General features: G+C 39.1%; 1 protein-coding gene across 8 annotated transcripts in view; it reads right to left on the bottom strand.

Moving 5' to 3' along the window:
• Window positions 1–17,558: 17,558 nt before the first annotated feature.
• Window positions 17,559–19,992, bottom strand: part of SLC7A11 (solute carrier family 7 member 11) — a 77,136-nt gene continuing 74,702 nt past the window's right edge. For all 8 annotated transcript variants that reach the window (XM_064416522.1, XM_064416519.1, XM_064416517.1 and 5 more), the window contains one exon: window positions 17,559–19,759. In XM_064416522.1, coding sequence (XP_064272592.1) covers window positions 19,692–19,759 — 68 coding nt within the window. In that variant the 3' untranslated portion in view covers window positions 17,559–19,691. The remainder of the gene's footprint in view (window positions 19,760–19,992) is intronic.

Raw genomic sequence — 19,992 nt, forward strand, 5'->3', positions numbered from 1 at the left:
AGATAGTGTCCTTTCAGGGGTTCTCACTGCTAATTTTTATGGCCATCACAGATCCCAAGAACTTCCCAGTAGAGAACACAGACAGCCTGTAACACACCAGGAGGGAGTCACAACCCACTGGTAGGAGACATGGTGTTTGCTATTATTTATCACCAGGCTGAACAAAGACACCAGACATGCATCAGGTCTCTTCTGTTTCCTTGTACATCACACTTCAGTAAGTTTTCAACTCCCACCACAAACTCCTCACAAGCCACAACACACCTCCAACATCTTAACAGGGATGGTTTTCACCTCCAGGAACAGGCAGTAGGGGATAGAGCACAGGTTTTGTACAGGTGGATTGTGTTTTCAGAGTGTGAGCTGTTCCCTCCTTTTTGTCATGCAGGTACCACACTCCCAACCCCCATCCATCAGTGCATCAGCTCAGATTTAATCCTGTAAGTATTAGAAGTCACCCTGGAAGATCTCCAGCTTTTCCAGGCATGTAACCTGGCAGCAGCTCATCTAACACACGTTACTTCTGTCACCCCTCATGTCCTATCAGTGAATCTCCAGCCAGCACTGGAGTCCTCTTCATTCAGCACAGGAATATTTGGCAGTGACCTCCCTGAAGAACAGAAATACTCCATGTCACATCAGTGACAGGTGACATACAGTTTATCTTGATATACATCTCAAAGCAACATTTTAAGCTTTTTGGAGGAAAGTTAATTTCCTAGTAACAAAATTTCTGCACGCTGCTATTCTACAGGCAGGAAGTACAGGAAGACCCATGCTCTGTGCTTCACAGTCAATGAGTTCTGAGCTTTCAGGATTCAGATGCGCTATCCAATAAAGTGCAACAGTTAACAGCATCTTCTGTGTGCTTCTCATGATATCTGAAAAAAAGTCGTTGTTCTGGCAAGGCAATTTCTACTGCTTGAACCAAATAAACTGCTTAAGGATAAAAAAGTAGCCTGCTAAGCACAGAAAATTCAACTCTGGGTTCAAAGTCCCTGCATAATTCAGAGTAAATAACCTTGTAACTTTGGGGTAAATTTGTTAACACAAACATCTCTACACAACCACTGCCATTTTGATCAATGGGATCAACACACAGAATACCCATACTGTAACCTTATGGGTATGCACCCTCCATATGACATACCCAAATAACCAGAACAACAAACTTTTGCTGTTCTTCTTCCCCACATATTGCCCTATTGTTCACAGCAATCTACAGCAGGAGCAACATCTGAGGAGGTCTGTTCACGGGTGAATTCTTACTGCTTTGGGAGGTTGGAGGTCTTCATGAACTGAGTCATTGTGCCAAAGACATAATCCTAAAATATCCTAGGAAAACACTTCAGAGAAGAACATCAATTCTCCCTGATTATATTATTATTCTATCTTTCCCATACCAACGAGGCATCAGAGAAGGCTGAGTTCTACCTTACTAGCATGACTTAATTCCATCCAGCAAACTAAGTACCACACAGATGCTCACTCACTCCCTCTTCCCCACTGTGGGATGGGGAGGGGAATCAGAAAAAGAGAAAAAACCTTCATGGAATAAGCTAAGAAGAGTTTAATAATAGAAACAAAAATAAATAAATTAATTAAATAATAACAAAAACAATTATAGTAATGAGGGGGAAAAAAGAGAAAGAAATAAAAGCTGTGACAGAAAAGTTGCACACAATAAAATTGCTTGCCACCCACTGACCAATACGAAGCACATTCCCAAACAGTGATTGCCCTTTTTTTGGGTAACCCTCACCAGTTTATACTCACCACAACATTCTAAGATATGGAATAGCACTTTGGCCAGCTCAATTCACCTGTCCCAACCATGTTCCCTCCCAGATTCTTGTGCACCTTCTCACTGCAGAACCTGGGACACAAAAAAGTGCTTTATTTAGGGTAAGCACTACCAAGCAACAGCCAAAACACATCATTGTGTTAGCCATGTTACTCTCCTACTAAATCCAAGTCACAGCACTGTACCAGCTGCTGAGATGAACATGAACTCTACCCCAGCCTGAACTAGGACACTTACTAGCACCAGGGGAGTGTTTTGAGAGCCTTGAAGAAAAGCATGGCTGAAGCGCAAGCAGCGAGATGTTTGGGCCAGCAGAGGAGCTCAGCAAGCATAGCCCAGGCAGCTGGAATCTGCCAAGGAGCTTTGATGCTCTTCTTGGAGGGATAGGCATCACAGCTGCAATATGCAACTTCATCTGGTTGATCCCTAAAAAGTTAAATTTAAGTTGGAAAGCAGCTGAAGGCAGATGCCAAGTGCAAGCAGCTCCTTATGTGCCTATGGCTGCAGGACTTGGTCTGCCTGAACACACTACTGATGGGTCAGCTTATCTGGGCTTTGGCAGGTACATTGGTATGTACAAAGTCAGGGTAACCTCACAGAGCAAAAATATCAACTGCATTACTGCTTTTGCTTGCAGTAATCATTGTTATCTCCTCTGTAAGTATATCTGTCATGGTTGCAGCTGGACATAATCACACAGCAATTTGTCTACGCTTTGGAAAACAATGTGTAGTTTGCAACAGCGTGACCTCACTCTCACAGAGTGCTCTGACTCCATTGTTCTCCTCCACAGCATGCTTGTCACAGGTTTGGGGTTTTTTCTTCCTCTTGGGCAGAATAAACAAAATAACAGGAAACAAAACCTTTCCTCCTCCAGGCAATGGGTAACCTCCTCTCGGCACTGTGCTCATGGTACAGAGTTCCTATCCCTGGAGGCAGAAAGGGTCACCTCTCCCTACCAGTCCTGCAGCATTTCCAAGCCACTATAACAGAAAAAGGGATTTGGTAGCATCAAGTCATGAACTTTGTGTCGTATGGAAAGAGCAGCCTCCTCCGCCTCTTCCCTTGCTCAAGGAAATTAACAAAGGGAAACAAGGGAAGTCATGCACAACAGAAGTAAAAAAATGCTGGTAAAAAGAAGGCAGGAATACCTGTGTTTGTGCATCATTTACAATAGGTTAACAAATGGTTTTCATCTCTGGTCATCTAATACATCCTGCCTTGAAATACCCCTATATGCGTGACTGTGTACATACATGTATATAACCTGGTACAATTAATTATGGTTTTAGCCCATTTCCATGCCAAAAGCCAGCTGAGAGAAATACTAGGGACTTTATGGATAGTCTGAACTTTTCATTTCTTTCTTTCAAACAAGGTCTATGGATTATTTATCCATTCCCTTGAAGTGTGAACACATTCTGTCATTCATTATTGCATGAACATCCTTAGGGACTACATTATGCAATTAGAACCCCTTCTGTCACCTTCCTTCTAGGCCTGGAGATAATGTGCTACCCAAACATCACCTCATACATAACTCATTCATTTAATTCCCTGCAGTACACTCATTCCTTACCCTTCTTTGCACTTCCTAAAGCATTTAAATACCATCTTCAAACTACTGTTATGAGACTAAGCCCACATAACAGCACACAGGAATTAGATCACTTTTTGGAGATGCTGTAAAGACAACTTTTCTTTTGACACACAACAATGTTTTTTATGGTCCTCTGGCAGCTCAGTCTTTGAGAAAAGGAGGCTCAACAACAAGCCCTTCCTGAAAAAGAGCTGCAGCTCATTGCTTTCTCTGCTGCATTTCAGTTGTTTTCAGGGCCTTACTGAGCATCCTGGGTCATATGATTTCCTTTTGCTCAAGTGTGTCAACAGCATACCAGCTCTGTTCTGGTGGTGTTTCACTCAGCATACAAACAGGGCAGGCAATGAATTTCACAACAGAAATGCTGGGAGCTACAGAGAATATTCTTCGTTTTTGAAGCATTGTCACAATGCTCAAACCTTGAACACCTACAATGAAACATCTGCTTAGAAGAGAAAAAGAAAGGTTACAATTTTTAACAGCAAGAGTTTCTATTGTAAAACAAACAAAACAAAACAGAAAAATACACCAAAAAAAAAAAAAAACACCTGTGAGAGTAAAATATCAACAAAATATAAATTCCTCCTCAAGCAACCCTCTGGAGAAATCAGCTATTTCCTTACAAGAAATACCACTTAGGAGGGAAGCATTCTCCACCTTTTTTTTCTCAAATTTGTGGTCAGTAAAAGCATGAACATGTGACTACATTATGCTTCTTACACTTACCAGTGCCTAACTACAATTAATATGCTTCCAAATCCTGTCAGTTTATCTATTTTCTCTGTTGTTAAATAGACTATTTTGTGCAGTTTCTTCCCTCTGCACAATAATGAGTAGAGTGGTGTGTGTCACTCCAGTACTGTCACAGCAGGCTGGAATGAGGCCATTTTGCTGGAGCAAAGCCAGACCAAAGAAGTGTCTTAATAAATACCAACACTTTTCTGAAAGAATACCTCCAACAAAGCAAGTCAGGAAAATTCCAGAAGAATATGTTTTCATTGATGTATGGGATTTTCCAAACATCAAATATAGGTTTTTATAATTTTTTTTAACTTTTTTAATTAAAAAAACAAAATCTTGATTTTGGTGAGAGAGGCTTGGAGAAGTATGACTGGCTTCTTGTCAGATAAAGCAACCCTCAGGAGGCCTAGGGTCTGTTCTGAAAATGTCACTGCTGTTAAAAGCCCAGCGATTTTTCTATGATTCACAGCCCAGGAGAAGGTCCCACTTGCTGGCTGCCACATGCAAGAGGCTATACAAGTTTCTCAAAAAGTTTTTTTCCTCCTACTTTTCCTCAGGGTTTTTTGGGGTTTTTTTGGTCACAGGTTTATCACACATACTTTCCCTCCCATTCCCCCAAAAATTAAAAAAAAAAAAAAAAAATTAAAAAAAAATCTCCAAAGCTCCAGGGCTTCTGAATTCCTCAAAACTGCAAAAAGAAATCTCTGTTTTCTGCTCTCTCTGTTCTCCAATACTGACTTCTCCAGAGAGTTCTAGTAAGTATGAAATGCAGGTCTACACAACACAACACCCAGGGCAACCATGTGGTTTTAAATGAAATTTCTTTGGTGTCCCTAAAAGCAGAAGAAAACCCCAATAGCAATTGTGCAATGTTGTCTACTGTTATGTAGTTCTCTCATTTGCTTCTCTTTGGGTGAAACACACTGTATTTTAAATATTTCAGTGCAGTCATCAGCAGTAGTGTACCACCTCATATGAAATGAACTAAGCTCCTTGGAGAGTTAGTTTGGATTTAATGCTGGGTTTAATGGTCTAGCTAGTGTGGTTCTCTGAAAGAGCTGAGTGTCATTTAAACTCGCTCTGTGTGAAAAGATATGAAAATCCAAACCAGATGAATAATCAGTGCTATATCTGCAAAATTAGTGTAATGTTGAATTCTGGTCCTCAAATAGTGCAATGCAGAGCAACTACAGAGATGACTTATGAGGCAATTTTTCTGTATCAATTTAGATGACATACTCTGCCCTGCAAACACAACTCAGGCATTCTTCTGTGCATGTCACAAGTACAATCTGCTGAGTCAGCTTTTAGCTTGATTTCAATGCCATAAATTTCAGCAGCTGGTGATAAAACATACTTGTTCTTGCTGAGTAGTACCAGACTTTAGTTATACATTTCTCTAAACCTGGAGCTGAGCTTGGTATTACGATGGTGCCTGGAAGCAAAAAAGTAATTAATTGTTCCTGACCAAAAAGTAATTAATTGTTCTTGACCAAAACTTTTCCATTAGGACAATTCACCTTTTCTATACATAAATTTACATGTGCCTGTGTTGCAAAAATAAATAAAATAAAAATAAAAATAAAAATAAAAATAAAAATAAAAATAAAAATAAAAATAAAAATAAAAATAAAAATAAAAATAAAAATAAAAATAAAAAAATAAATAAGAAAAAACCCCAGAAGATTTTAGACAAGCTGAAAATTCAAGAAAATCTGCCTTATAGTTGGGGTTAGTGGGCTATACCAACAGGCCTCTTTACCTTTCTCCTTCAGCACCCTTGGTCTTGTTTTGCAAACAAAGCCTTTTTCTTGTATGACTCTTTCTGACTTGCAGATGGAACTTTGACTGCAGCTGAGCAGAGAAAAGTCTCTGTTACCCATTGAATTGCTCTTCCTGTAGGTATACTGCAGTTCAGATGCCAAAGTCTGACCCAAATACAGTATCAGGAACTGAGGAACCAAGAGGGGAATTCCAAAGCATCACACAGGCACCTCTGCTACACAAATATTTGTGTGTCTGTGTGTTTGCATGCACAGGTGGGAGAGTGCATGCATCCCCCAGCTGCTAAGTTACACTTTTTGCATAACTTCAGTCTGAGACAAATGAAATTTCTCCCCAAAAATTATAAAAGTCAAAATTATACTCTAAGTGGATCAAAACAAGCTTAACTGAAATAGATATGGGAGTTTATCAGACCTGATGTAGTGAAACACTAATAAGATCACTTCCAATTCATACATATACGACTAAATTTTCAGCACAGATTGATCGTATTGCTAAGGATTGATGGAAACTTTTAGTAACAGATTAGGGCTGCAAAGCATGCTTTTTCTAAGAAATTGTAGGTTTTCCTCTTACTGCTTGCAAGTTTTTAATGCTGCCTTTCTTTTGATCAGAACACTAGATGCTCTCTGAATTGCTTATTTGTTTCAGAAAATAAACCATCAGTTCATTGGCTGCAGCATTTTGAACTGAATGGGACCAGAGAGAAAGAGTATGGGAGTAAAAATCCCCTCTGGCCATGAATGTTGAAGCATTCCTCTTGGAGCCCTTGTTGCTCCCACTGCCTCCATTTATCACATAAGTGTTTGGATGAAGCAAAGCAGCCTCAGGAGAAGGAATGGAGAGACCCCAGCAACACTGCAGGGGTGGGAAGGTCTGAACTGAAGGCATCCAGAACTGGAAATTACCACTGTATATCAGAACTGGAAATGACCACTGTATATTTGGCAGCTTCTCCTTCAAAATTTGTATTTGAGGTTTACTAAAAACAAAACAAAACAAAACAAAAAAAAAAAAAAAACCACACCTTAACTCCATAACTCCATGGCTATAAAATCTGGAAAATGTAGGTCACTGCATCTGCCCCAGTGACAGACACCAACATACTTTTTTGAGAGGGATTGAGGGACTGAAGCACCCTTTCTGCATTCTCCCCACATGTTTTCTTCCCTCCGCACACTGTCCTGGCTTCTTATTCAGCCTCCAGTGACAACAGAGACCTTCCAGTCTTGCACTAAATACTGAGTTTTCAGATGGTTGGAGTGAAATGAATACATCTTCAAAGATCCAGCATCCAGAGCTCTGAAGTTAGGGCTCTAATCTGCTCTTAATTTTTTCTGGAAGGCTGTTCATGCAGATGGAATATAACTTTTTTTGCTGCAGCTTGATCCACTTAAGGGATGGAGAAAAAGGATCAAAGGAAAGTATTCTCCTGGCCATTTACATATATATGTGTAAATGAATGTATCCACAAGGAGGCAGTCCTTGCAGAGCTTTACCTTTCTCTGTGAGACTCCTAAAATACAAAGAAAACAAAAGGAATTGCCATGAGAAATCTTGTCCTTTGGACATGAGGAGGAAAAATAAGATTATAAAGTTATTATAACTATAACATTTATAAATACTAAAAAGAAAATTATAAGATTTGCAGATTTTAAAAAAAAATGTTTTGACTATGTAAAAATTTGGTGATGTGGGGAGGTACTTTGTGTACCATTACCCAAAGATTACAGAGCTTGTTGTATCCCAGGCTGAAGCTGGTGCATAATCTTTGAAGTGATACCTATTATTTTGATACAGAGACATTCAGTAAGGAATTTAGTGTGTTCTGGGATTACAGTTACCAGAACACTTTTGGCACCACAGTGAAGAGAGCTGAATATTGATATTCCGAGCTATAACATTCAGAACAAGAAACAGAAAAACTTGAGATGAAATTATAACACAGCACAGTAGCAGGTCTTTCCTAATGTGATATTTAACAGGATTGCTTCTGCTTTTTAGTTGCAGAACCAGCCATAGATCATCAAGAAAATGGAATTCCTATGTACTTACATTTATAAAAGTATTCTGCTGAGGTACCCATAGAATCATAGAGCAATTTGGGTTGGAAGGGGCCTTAAAGATCGTCTAGTTGCAACCCCTCTGCCACAGGCAAGGATACTTCTCCCTAGAAGGGTGCCCAGAACCCCATCCAACCTGGCCTTGAGCACCTTCAGAAATGGGGTGTGGGAAGAGATGGGATGGACTTGAACTGTGGGAACCACCTGCAGGAGCACATGGCAGCACAGAGGAGAATATGGGGGCACAGAAAAGCACATGGGGGCACAGAGAGGCAGTCTCCACCAGACCCTGGCAGGAGGAGGTGTCACACAGCAGACCCCTGTGGGAGAGGAGCCTGCAGGAAGCTGACAGATTCCCAAACAGTGTGTTTGGGAATGCCACAAAAGGGTGTTTAGAAAGCGTGTTGCAGATGTGGCAAGATGGGATAGGTCACAAAGTGAGAATTACCATGTAAGGAAATACTGTGCCTTGAAAAAGTGTATAAAACCAGCTCACTTCTTTGAATAAATGATTTAGATTCCCTGCTGGTCTGGGGCTTGCCTCAGTCCTTCACAATGGGGCAGCCCCAGCTTCTCTGGGCAGTATGTGCCAGGGCCTCACTACCCTCATAGGGAAGAATTTCTGACTAATATCCATTCTAAACCTACCCTCTTTCAGCTGGAAGCCATTCCCCCTTGTCCTGTGAATAGTCTGTTTGTAAGGAAATCCTATAGTTGTTTCCAAGAACAAACACTGAGTACCAAGGACAGCAGAATGATATTGAAGGTTTCGGCAGAAAGACAAAAAACTGCAGAGCGAAATGCAGGACTCTGTGCTTTACCAATTATTAGAAATAAACTTAATGAAAATCAGAAAGAAATTATAGAAGATAAGATTTTCTGGACTAGAACTTCTAAACATAAATTTTTGTCTTAAAACAAAGGATATTGAATATGTCATATTATAATAGATAGGAAAACTAACTGGAGTCACAGTCATTTTTTTTAAGAACAGAAGCATAAATAAAAAAGCAGCAGTATCATGATACTCATCCAACCTGTATTTTGGTAAGAAAGAATAAAGGATTTTTGCATAATAGGCTGTTAATGTAAAATCCACAAGTCTGCCTAGACTTCAGATAACTGCTTCTGGAATGATAGCTCCCCGTCAGCTCCTAGCATTGCCAAGAATGCAGGAAGAAAATAAAAGCAAATCGCTATTTTTTTAAAAGAAAAAATCTTTTAGGAATGGACTTGGACTGCAAGCAAAAATTTCAAAGTGCTTTTGGAACCCCATGAGCAATATGAACACAGTTAAGTGGAAAAAAATATATTACCATTCCAAAAAGAGTCTACAACTTCTAAATTATGACTCTTTAAGTTCCTCTTAAATTTGAATACTTAGTTACTCAGTTTAAAATATATCAAATTAGATGTTCCAAAAAGAAATCCAAAATCTGTTGCTGTCTTTTAATTTATTATTTTATTACCTCTAAAGTATAATTGCAACTGAAGCTCTTTGTGCATGCTCTTCCTGTTATCCTTTGAACATAAATGTTTGGAATTGAGTCATAAAATAGTTTGGGTTGGCAAAGACCTTAAGGATCACATTATTTCAATCCCCTTGCCATAAGCAGGGTAACCTTTCATTAGATCAGGTTGCTCAAAACCCCATCAAACCTGGACTTGAACATTTCCAGGTATGAAACATCCACAACATCAATAGGTGCCTTAGGAGAAAAGAAAAAGCATAATGTGCCTGTCTCAATCAATCAATCAATTAATCAATCATAATTTTTAATAGATATAATTCCTCAATTGTAGACTAAACATTTCAAAACAATATTTCTCAAATACTGTTGAACATGGGTCCACTGTCAGGAAACCACAGTTTATTAATTGGTACAATGTCACCCACTCTCAAAAGCATTTCTTGCCTGAATGTAAAAAATATGGGGAAAAACATGGAAGGTAAATCAGATATTTTAAATTATTATATGAATATTCATTCTCTGTTCATACAAATGAATGACACAACAGCTTGGATCTCTTTTCAGCTCAGTCCTGGTTGTTATAACTTGTCCCAGGCAGTTCTTATCTGCCCCCAGGTTTCATACAGCAGCCACTGGTTTCTTCTGGAAGAACACATGGGTCTGTATCTCTGGCATCCCTCTTTAAGGGGACTTTAAGCCTGTAGTTTCCTCTTTACGACACCAGGCCTTGAAATTCATGGGAAGAAAACTCTGCCTATTCTTTCCTACAGGTGATGACTCTGCTGGCATACCGATCCTCTCAGTTCAGCCTGTCTCCCTACTGTTACCTTTCTCCTTTTCTCCAGCCTCCTAAAATAACCCAGCTTTCCCAAATACCCTCATGAGCTGAGCCTTCTTCTTTTATTTTTTGTTTCCCTGAGATGTGTTTAGCTCTCCAGGGAGCTAAATTGCTTATCCTTATTGAGACAGGAGCACAATACTGACAGCACGTCTATGTTCACTTTGGAGCTCAATTTCTTTCATACAGTCTATTGGAGCTTGGTATAAAAAAACTTCCTGGTTTTAGAGCTTCCAGTAACTTACATTTGTCACAAACATGGGCTTCTGGGTAGGTTCTCAAAAGCCACTCATTTTTTCCCAGACTGTTCTTATCATGTTCCACAGTCCCACTGGGTATGGGGCCACCTCTCCATGGGGGCTGATGACTTTCCCAGGTACATTGCACCTTTCCCACCACCCAGACAGGGAAAACCACTCCAGCCAAATTTCTTCACAGTGGCAGCACCTGAAAGACTGATGCTGGAGGTGCTCGGGAGAAGAGACAGGAATATCAGAGTCCCAAAATTTTGGCAGCACAGCTCCTCTCCTGAAGCACTCACTCCTCCCCAGACTTTCAGGGTTAGCACACAGAACATTGCTCTTATGTGTTCTCCCACCTGAAATGCTTTATTTCTTCTCTCAAATATGCACACATATTTGTCTGCTTTTATTTGAGAACAAAATGTTTTATGTAAGTGAGGGGAAATTGTTGGGTTTCTGTTTCTTAAATATTTGCAGTAGTGCTTCTGAAGTCTCCCTATCATCTGACAAAAAAGGGGAATTTAATGCAAGCCCATATTTCTGCTTCCTCTACAGAAATTGTTTTCCTGACTCTGGTTTTCTTGAAATGAATTTGGTATTCATGAAAGAGGACAGATTGATAGATTAGAAAGTAATGGCCAGATTTCTGCACAGAACTCAGATAAGCAAAACAATCTCAGTTTTAAAAAGGGTTCTGGTGGGATTTTAGTTCTAATCCACAGGGAAACGTTTCACCCCTGTGCACAACATGATGCAAGGCAGTGTCCCCACTTCTTGCCAGGTTCATTTTAAAGGCTTGTTGCCTGTTTGGAGTGCTGTAAAATAGCAGGCTCCCTACCTGGTGACTTTGGGAAGCAGCTTAATGAGAGACAGTGGCCAATAATGTGGCCAAACAGTGATTTAAATAGCTGATCTAACATTAGAAAGCTGATTTATTGCCTGAGAGATTGAATTTTCTCTTTCATCAGTTTAGTTAGAAAGAAAGGAAATTGTTGCATTTTAAGAGCAACATTGAAAAATATGGATTGGATGAAATATATTTTTAATTTTGAAAGTATCAGTGAAAAATATCCAGTCTTCCAGTAGTGGTTACACCCTCTGAAAGACTTCAAAGTTTGCAGCAGCCTTTCTACCTACCCAAGGGCTATGTTCACATGATCTGGTATGCACAGTCACTTTGATATGAGTAAACACAGGTGCAGATATGCATCAATCAAAAAAAAAATCTGTTTCATGTTTTTCCAACAGCTGCTTTTTATTATCGTTTTCTTTTTTATCTAACTTTGTTCCAAGACCAAAATAACAAGCCTTCATCCCCTGCACAGTTGTAGTGTTTGGCTAACTAGGGGCTGGTATGATACCTTACCAAAAAGATGTTCCATTCTTAAGGAAAAGAGGGTCTGTATTCTTTTATCTCATTTTTATTGGAGAAAAATAGAGTGTGAAGTACCAAAGGTTTGCTTGAAAAAGAGCTTGAAAGAACCTCTTGATTATCATTCACTGCTTTATAGATCCTTGTTAAAAGTGTTAATTTCAATTATCTAAATGTTTTTCTGGCTTGTGTGTCATTTGCAGTGAAATTATCAGGGCCAGATTTACTGGTGTACACCATTTGCTGTGTGCAATTCCAACCTCAGCTTTACGGCTGCTTTGTGTGGCTGGAGTGGTGCACTGAGCTTTTTATTATTCTGGCTTATTGCCTATTCCCCACACATTCTATATCAATTTATTATTCCATGGTGGATAGCTGTGTGTTTGCTGCAATTTACTTTAGAAACTGTATTAAAAAAGAAGTTGGCATGCATTAAATAATGCTTCATTGATTGCCTTAAACTTGCAACACAGGAGTACAGCTCTGCATCACTAGCCCTAAAGAATACGTGCATACGCGTAAATGTTAATACAGGAAAGCGTGTGTAGTATACAACAGGAAGCCAAATTAAAGCCATACAAGCCAAACATAAATGCATCTCAAATAACATCTGGAAAAATTGTGGGAAAACCCAGCACAACGTGCTGCACCGCTCTGTAGTTTGTATGCAGGCATATTCATGACATGCATGAACTGTAATTTCTCCATGAGAGCAGCTTCCAGATGAGTTCCATTCTTATGACAGATGCACAAACCCCTCGCCAGCAAGGCAACAGTCACAGGCTGCTGCTCCTTGCTCCCTCCTGCCCAGATAAATTTTTGGGTTTCAGGTGCAAATTCAGTGTTCAAGACCAGAACCTTGGTGCACACATCCATCACCAAGAGCCAAACAGCAACCAAACTCAAGTTTGTATGACTAGAGAGTTCCTCATACTTGAATAAGCAGTATTTTCTGAAGTAGGAAGAACATGAGTGTTTGAGTGACCTCCTAAACTTCTGACTAACACATCATGATGTCATTTCTGAAAACAGCACTCTTAGTACGGAGATGAGCTATTTTATTACCCACATGTGTCTGCTTTAGCTAAAGGCTTTATGTTTCCATTTTAGAAAGATTCTTAAACATTTTTTGTTTAAAATATAGGTAAAGGAATAAAAATGGGGAGGATGGATTCAACACAAGAGAGAATTATTACCATGATCTAGAACCTGAAGCATTTTAGCAGACTCATGTCACTAAATAAATAGGACAGGGTTGCAGCACTGTATGCTGTCTTCTGAGCCAGCCTGCTTTTCATCATGATGCCTATACGATCTAAAGTAGAGCTGCATGAGACTTGCAGTCAAATGCAATGCTGCCAGAAACGCATGATCAATCATCTCTGCCAACCTGACAGTACAGGATCTGATTTATTCTGCCTCTGACTCCTATATTTATTAAAAAATCAAAGGTAGGGTTTAGCATTAGTACAAAGCACTGGAGTTTTGTTCAATAGTGAGCTGTTGCATGTGGAACAAGCACCAAATCCCCTGATGTTTAATGATTCATTTTAAATATAGCTGGTACATGAATTAGCAAACAGAGATGGGAAATACTAACAGCAGCCAAAAGTAATTTATGAATATTGAATTGCACTGTGCAGTACATGTAGAGAAAATACAGTGAGAATTCCCTTAAAAGCTTCTTTGTCTGCCCCAGCTTTCAAGCAGAACACCTGAGGGAGCTGTCCTGGATATAATGCTCAAAACAAAGGAAAGAAAAATGAAAAAGAAAAAAAAAAAAAAAGAAACCGCAAAAGAAAAAAAAAAGAAAAAGAAAACAACAACAAAAAACAACACCAAAAAGACCAAAACAACAAAGAAAACCAGAACAAACTCTGGAAACCTGAAATGTCCCTCTAGAACAGTATAACAGATATTTTTTAATGAAGCTATTAGTAATTGAAAATATGCAAGTGATTAAGTATACATAGAAGGCTAGTAATAAAATTCATTGCTGTGCATGTAGTCTTTCAGCTTGTCCAAATCTCTCACAGAGTTTTCATAACCTCGAGTGGGGTTTACCACGTGCCCAGATTTTCTAATGCCAAGTTGGCCAAGTCAGGACTTCTAATCAGGTGTTGGAGTGCAAGTGCAAGGATTCTATTAAAACACCACATCCTTGATACCCGAGAGGAGCTGAGTATTTGCTGTGATAAACTTTAAGATCCTCTGGCTGGAATCTGCAAACAAAACTATATGAGCCTGTTAGGCGGGAGCTGCTTGGAACCGCTTTAGAGCTTTATGTGACCCTAATTTATGACTGCGTTACTTTTCAAAAGTACTGTTACAGCCTGAAATATCAGTTTTCTATGACATGACAGTTTTCTATGACATGACAGTTTTCAGGTGAAGAAAAATAGGAGGTTTAAAAAATCACAAGCAAATTGACAAGAATAGCACCCAACTTAAAATTAAGTACAGATGTTTCAAAGAGCTGGCTTGCAGAAGAGACACTGAGTAGAAATGCTCTCAGTGAAAATGTATTTGTAGCCTTCAGTCAGGGTGAATGCAGAAGAAAGCACTGGGGAAATCATCTGCCCAGGAGGTCATGTTTATACCTCTCAGATTTTCCTCATTTTCTCCCAGGAATTTTGCCAAATGTGGAAGAATGGATACATATATAGAGTCTAAAACATCTCAGGCTTTGCACTCATGGTGTGCTGGGCTGTGTCATAAGCCCTCCTGAAAGCCTCAATCCAGTTTAAGCCAGAGATCCTGCCTTGATGCTTTTAAACAGCTTGGTAGGTAGATAGCATGAAAGCTGAAGTTCCCAAGAAGAGTTATTCATCTGCACCAGTCTGACTGCTTTGCTATGCATATTCATTGATGAGTATCATTAGAAATCAGCTGGAAGTCATAATTAAGACTAGCCAGCATTGCTAGTAGCAAATTATAGATGTACTTTAGATCCAATTACACTGTAATGACTGAGTGGCAAAGAGATATTGGCAGCTGAAACTGCATCAAATGGCCTTCTTCAGGCAGAGCCAAAGGTACAGGGTAAAATTGGAAGATCCTATAACATTTAACTTCGCATAACTAACGGGGGGGGGGGGATAAAAAATACACACACACACACACACAAAAAAAAAAAAAAAAACACTTTTAAAAAACAGCACCAAAATTCCTATCTAACAGTTTTACAAAACATTAAGTACAAATGAGAGGTGTGGTTGTAAAAGCCAGCTTCTTTTTAAAACCCAGGGTTGCAACTTCCCTTGAACAGAACAAGCTCTGGGCTCAGCAAAGGGCCTGTCCAGAGCTAAGGTCACCTGCTAACATCCAGTTCTAGGGGCTGGGGTGCACCACAAAGGGAGGGATGGCATTTCCCTTTCAAAGGAGATGTAGGTGAATTCCTGGACCTGAAAAAGGCCTGTAAGAAAGCTTAGCAGTGGGAACATTTTGTAGTCTGGGTTGGAAGCAGAGAATGAGCTAGAGGAGCATAAAACTGACTTGCCACAGCAATTTTAGAACTATGTTGGATCATCACCAATAGCATATTTAGAAAATATCAAAGGTTTGATATACATCACAACACCATAGACATTCCTGTTACAGGGAATATGAAGAGGATCCAAACTCTCTTGATAAAGTTAATCCTTCATTGGAAAAGGCGTTTTATCTACTTGGTTCTTTGCACTTCAAGGAAAAATTATTTTAAAAGTTTCTTTGAATAAAGAGATAAGAAAGCAAATGTAAACAGAAATGGTGTCAATTGTTGACGTGTTCCCCAAGAGTTCCCTCGCAAAAATACAATAGAAAACAAATTAAACGTGGACTAACACACAAGAAAATTCCATGAGTTTGACAAGTTTCAACAAATTCCCAGAGGTGTTTAAGCCATGGAGGCTTTCCTCAGTTACTCCAGACACCACCAGAGAGGAATGGTTCAAAGAATGCAGGGGGAGGTTCAAGGGGTAAAAGAAAAATCACAAGTGATGTCTTCTACAGAAGAGGCACAGGGATATCCCAATCTGCCATCTCCCTTTGACAGTACCAGCCTTCCCTGAGACTTATCCTGCCAGGGGGAGAGCCAGGCTAAAAGGGACTCCACAGCACCTTAGGCAGGACACAAACTGTCATGAGCACAAGTATTAATTTTCAGGATGCTTGTCCAGCAGAAGAGTCTCCAGACTTAGGCAACTGCCCAATAACCATCAGAGGTCATCACACATTGTCCTGCACTTCCTCCTGACCACTCCTGCCTGGGTTCAAATGCCAGACTTCGTACTTTGTATCCTTGGCAGGCATAAATAAAATTTTTGCATTGGATTTCAGTATATTTGTTACCTGCTCCATGCTCTGCTTTCCAAGCTATCTGTGGTCTGCTGATCATTAAACACAATATCTGATAGGTACAATGAAAAAAAATGAAATATCTAATTCCTCCTAAGAAAGATCAACACCCATTTCTCAAAGACTTATGCTAATTAAAATCTGTTTTGATTCTGATATATGGCTAATTCTTAAGTCACAATTTCTGGAGGCACTGAACATAATGGGAAATCCTCTTTATCTTGTTACATCAACACAATTATGCACCCTGTGGAAATAAGTAACTACTACTTTCTTCTGTAGAAAAGTATTTGAAAGCTATTCTTAAATTGAAGCCTGATTTTCCTGTGAAAATCAAAAAAGCAGGAGCATATACATTCAGACAAAGAGTAGTATTTATATACATATAGTGAAAGGCACATGAACATTTGGCAAGCAAAGTTTTTTGGGTTCTTTTTTCCCATTCAGACTGAAAAATACGGAAGACATAGTGTGGTCAAAAGAAGTCTCTATTTCAATTTGAATTGAAAATAAATAATTCTTATGGGGGAATCATGATGCTCCAGATTAGGAGATGCAAAGGCATGTCAGCCCCTTCAGAGGCTTCAGGTGCTGAACAGTTTCTCTGTTCTATGCTAAACCTGCCCAGTATTTGCTACTCACATAAGTTACTCATTTCTCTTGCCTTCAGTGACACTTTTACCAGAAAAGTGACAAATTCAAAGAAGACATAAACCAGCAACAACCACCTAAACAAAAAGGAAGATATCTTTTGGCACATCCAGTTGATATAAAAGTGCAAAAGGCAAGAAAAATAAGAACCACTGAATACCTCCACAGAAATGGTCTCATTGACTGACTATCTCAGGCCCTAATAAGAAAAAGCACATATAAAGTTTGTCCTTTATTCTAGAAGAATTTCCTCTATGACTCTGAAAAGAAATACTTAACAACCTTATAAGAGAACTTGATGCTTTAAGAAAATATGTTTTTCCTCAGTTTCTGAAGATATGCCTCACTTTCAAGTGTAATAAAAATTCTTAATACTGATTTTCATCATACAGTGGAAACCTAATTATATTATTTTGTACAGCATTTGCATGTGCTAAAGAAGCTAAACCTGAAATTAAAATCCCTGTTCACCAGATTTTTATTTTGCATGTATTTTTTTTTCCTTTCTTGAGTATACAACTTCACAATCAACAAGTCCTAGGATTTCCTTTGGGATAAATTAACCCTTTACCTGAACTAAAGCTAGTAAAAATATGTTCACCGAATCAGGCTTCAGAAACATTTCTAAGCCTTAAAGACCACAATGGGAAAATAAAACAACATTCAGTTATATTTATGGAGCCCATTTATTTCTACAAGTTAACATTGCCAAGAATCCAATTTTCAAGTAATGTGGCACAACAGGAGTGAATACATGGGAACAGAACAGTCAGAGTGAAAAAGTCGCATGCACTGTGGCTCTGGAAGTGGTTTGCTCTGGATCCCATGCACTTTGCATTCATAAGGGAAAGAATGGGTTAGGTGCACTCCTGCAGGGAGTGACAGTTTATTTCTGTCAGAGAGGAGCAGAGTTTGTGCACTTCAGAGCTGCTCCATGACGACAGAGGCCAAACCCCAGTGAATGGGGATGGCAGGAGATGGCCTCAAAGGCAGAATTGTGACCCAAATGTAAGTACTAAATAAACACATCCACTGTCAGCACAAAAAACTCTCTCAAAATGTTTACCTAAAAAAAATTCAAATAATACTAAATTACTGTAAACAGAAAACTTTTAAAGAAAAACACTATTTGCAAAATGCTTTCTGTGTCTTAAATTACTGCTCTTCTCCATAAGCAGTTACTTGCATTTCCCTACTTTTGTGAAATTCCACCACACAGATACAAAATCAAAAAACATGTATACATTTAAGACACATTACTGTACACCTTTAAAGCAGTAGATATTCTGGATATATACAACACATATACAATACAGTCTCCCTTTACTGTAGTGGTCTGGCTACTAGTTGTGCTTTTCTCCCAGTATAGGAAGTTAAATGTTGCTTAGTTCCATAAGAATTTTCATGAAACCTGACTTGCTGAAAGCAGACAGCTCAAATAGTAGTGCATTCAATAGTTACGTGTTATGTTCCGAACAGAGTGATAATAAACCTTAACCTTAAGGTTGGGTAGTCATTAAGAATATAAAATTCAATTTCTAAGTATTAAAAAACTTCTTCAGCTATACAATTATCTTTTAAAAAGGGCAAAATTTCAGCTCATATTTGAGCCAGAGCTCAACTCAAAAATAGCTCTGGAGATAAATTTCATTTCATTTTATCAGTTTTGAAGCTTTTCTCCATTTCTGCTGAGATAAAACCCATAAGAAGACAGGACAAGCACATGTTCCTCAGAGTTCCAAAGCTCTGTTAACTGGAGTGTGCTTGAGTGAAAAGCCCACAGATCAGGCATACATCCTACTCAAATCAGCAGATCTGATGTAGCCTGCCTTATACCTTATTCATAAAAAAGTATTGCATTTATTACCATGTTCCCACCAAGTGACATTATTTCTGCCAACCAACACTGATATAAACTTTAAAATCAGGTTTGCCTGACTGATAACTGCAGGAACATATGCTCCCAGATAGGAAATACTCATACAGCAGTGGAGGTGATCTTCAAATATTTTGACACATTTGAAGGTCAGTGCTCAGCTTGCTGGATTTTGTGTGTGTAGGTACACAAACCCTGGTAAAACCAATGATCAATTCCAGCCTGGTAAAAAAGTGAATGTGCATAAAATTACTGCTAAAATTCCCATGCTAAAATCTTTCTGCCCCCCTGGCAGAAATATTGAGTCTCAGAAGATGTTTCTGTTGGCTATGGTGTAAGAACTCTGGAATGAAGAAGCCTTGAGTTTGCCATCACAAAGGTCTGAGGAGGTGCTTCTGCATCTGTGCGCTGGAGCTTCCAGCAGGACAAAAGAAATCAAATCAGGCTGCCAAACAGAGTGATGGGAAGAATGTAGTATGTGAAACTCAGCAGCTTTATCTCACCCTTGCTCTGGTGAGAGTTGAGATCTCCAGGGATAGAAAGCAAGACCCATTCTTCACAGTACACCCAGCCATTACACATCACTTAAACCTATCTTCAGTGATAAGGCAAACAAAATCCCAGTACAATGAACTTACAGTTTGTTAAAATAAGACACTGTGCCAAAAGAAACAGTAAAGAGTTCCCTCATAGCACTAGTACTTGCTTTCTACATATAGACAAACCATGTTAAAAAAAAATGTTGCAACAGCATCATAAAAGACAGTTCTGGTAAGGGACTTGTTCAGTATCCATTGCAACTGTGACTTGTTCCTCCAGTTTGCAGCATGTTAGGAAGCAGGATAAATCTCCCTACTTTTTTTATTTCAGGTAGAAATGAAACACCAAGCCAAAAGATGTGCATGATGATCATGATTTCTGATTTTCCTCTGGTGGGATGACTTCCAAGAGGATTTGCAATGTTGTGGTTACCTTGCCTGCAAAGATAAAAGCATACACATAGTAAGATTTTGCAGGAGAGATGAAGAAGGAGAAGCAGTCAGGAAAATTACCTTAGCTTCTCTACAGGCTACTTGCACATAGACTTCACACAGGTCATATATATCACATATACATATACCATTTAAACTCGACATTTTCTTATTAACTGTTTTCTGTGCCTCGATCCAAGGCTATGCATATACAATAACAATAGAAGGGTATGGATGTA

Source organism: Passer domesticus, chromosome 4 (assembly GCF_036417665.1).
Source record: "Passer domesticus isolate bPasDom1 chromosome 4, bPasDom1.hap1, whole genome shotgun sequence".
NCBI classification, from domain to species: domain Eukaryota; kingdom Metazoa; phylum Chordata; class Aves; order Passeriformes; family Passeridae; genus Passer; species Passer domesticus.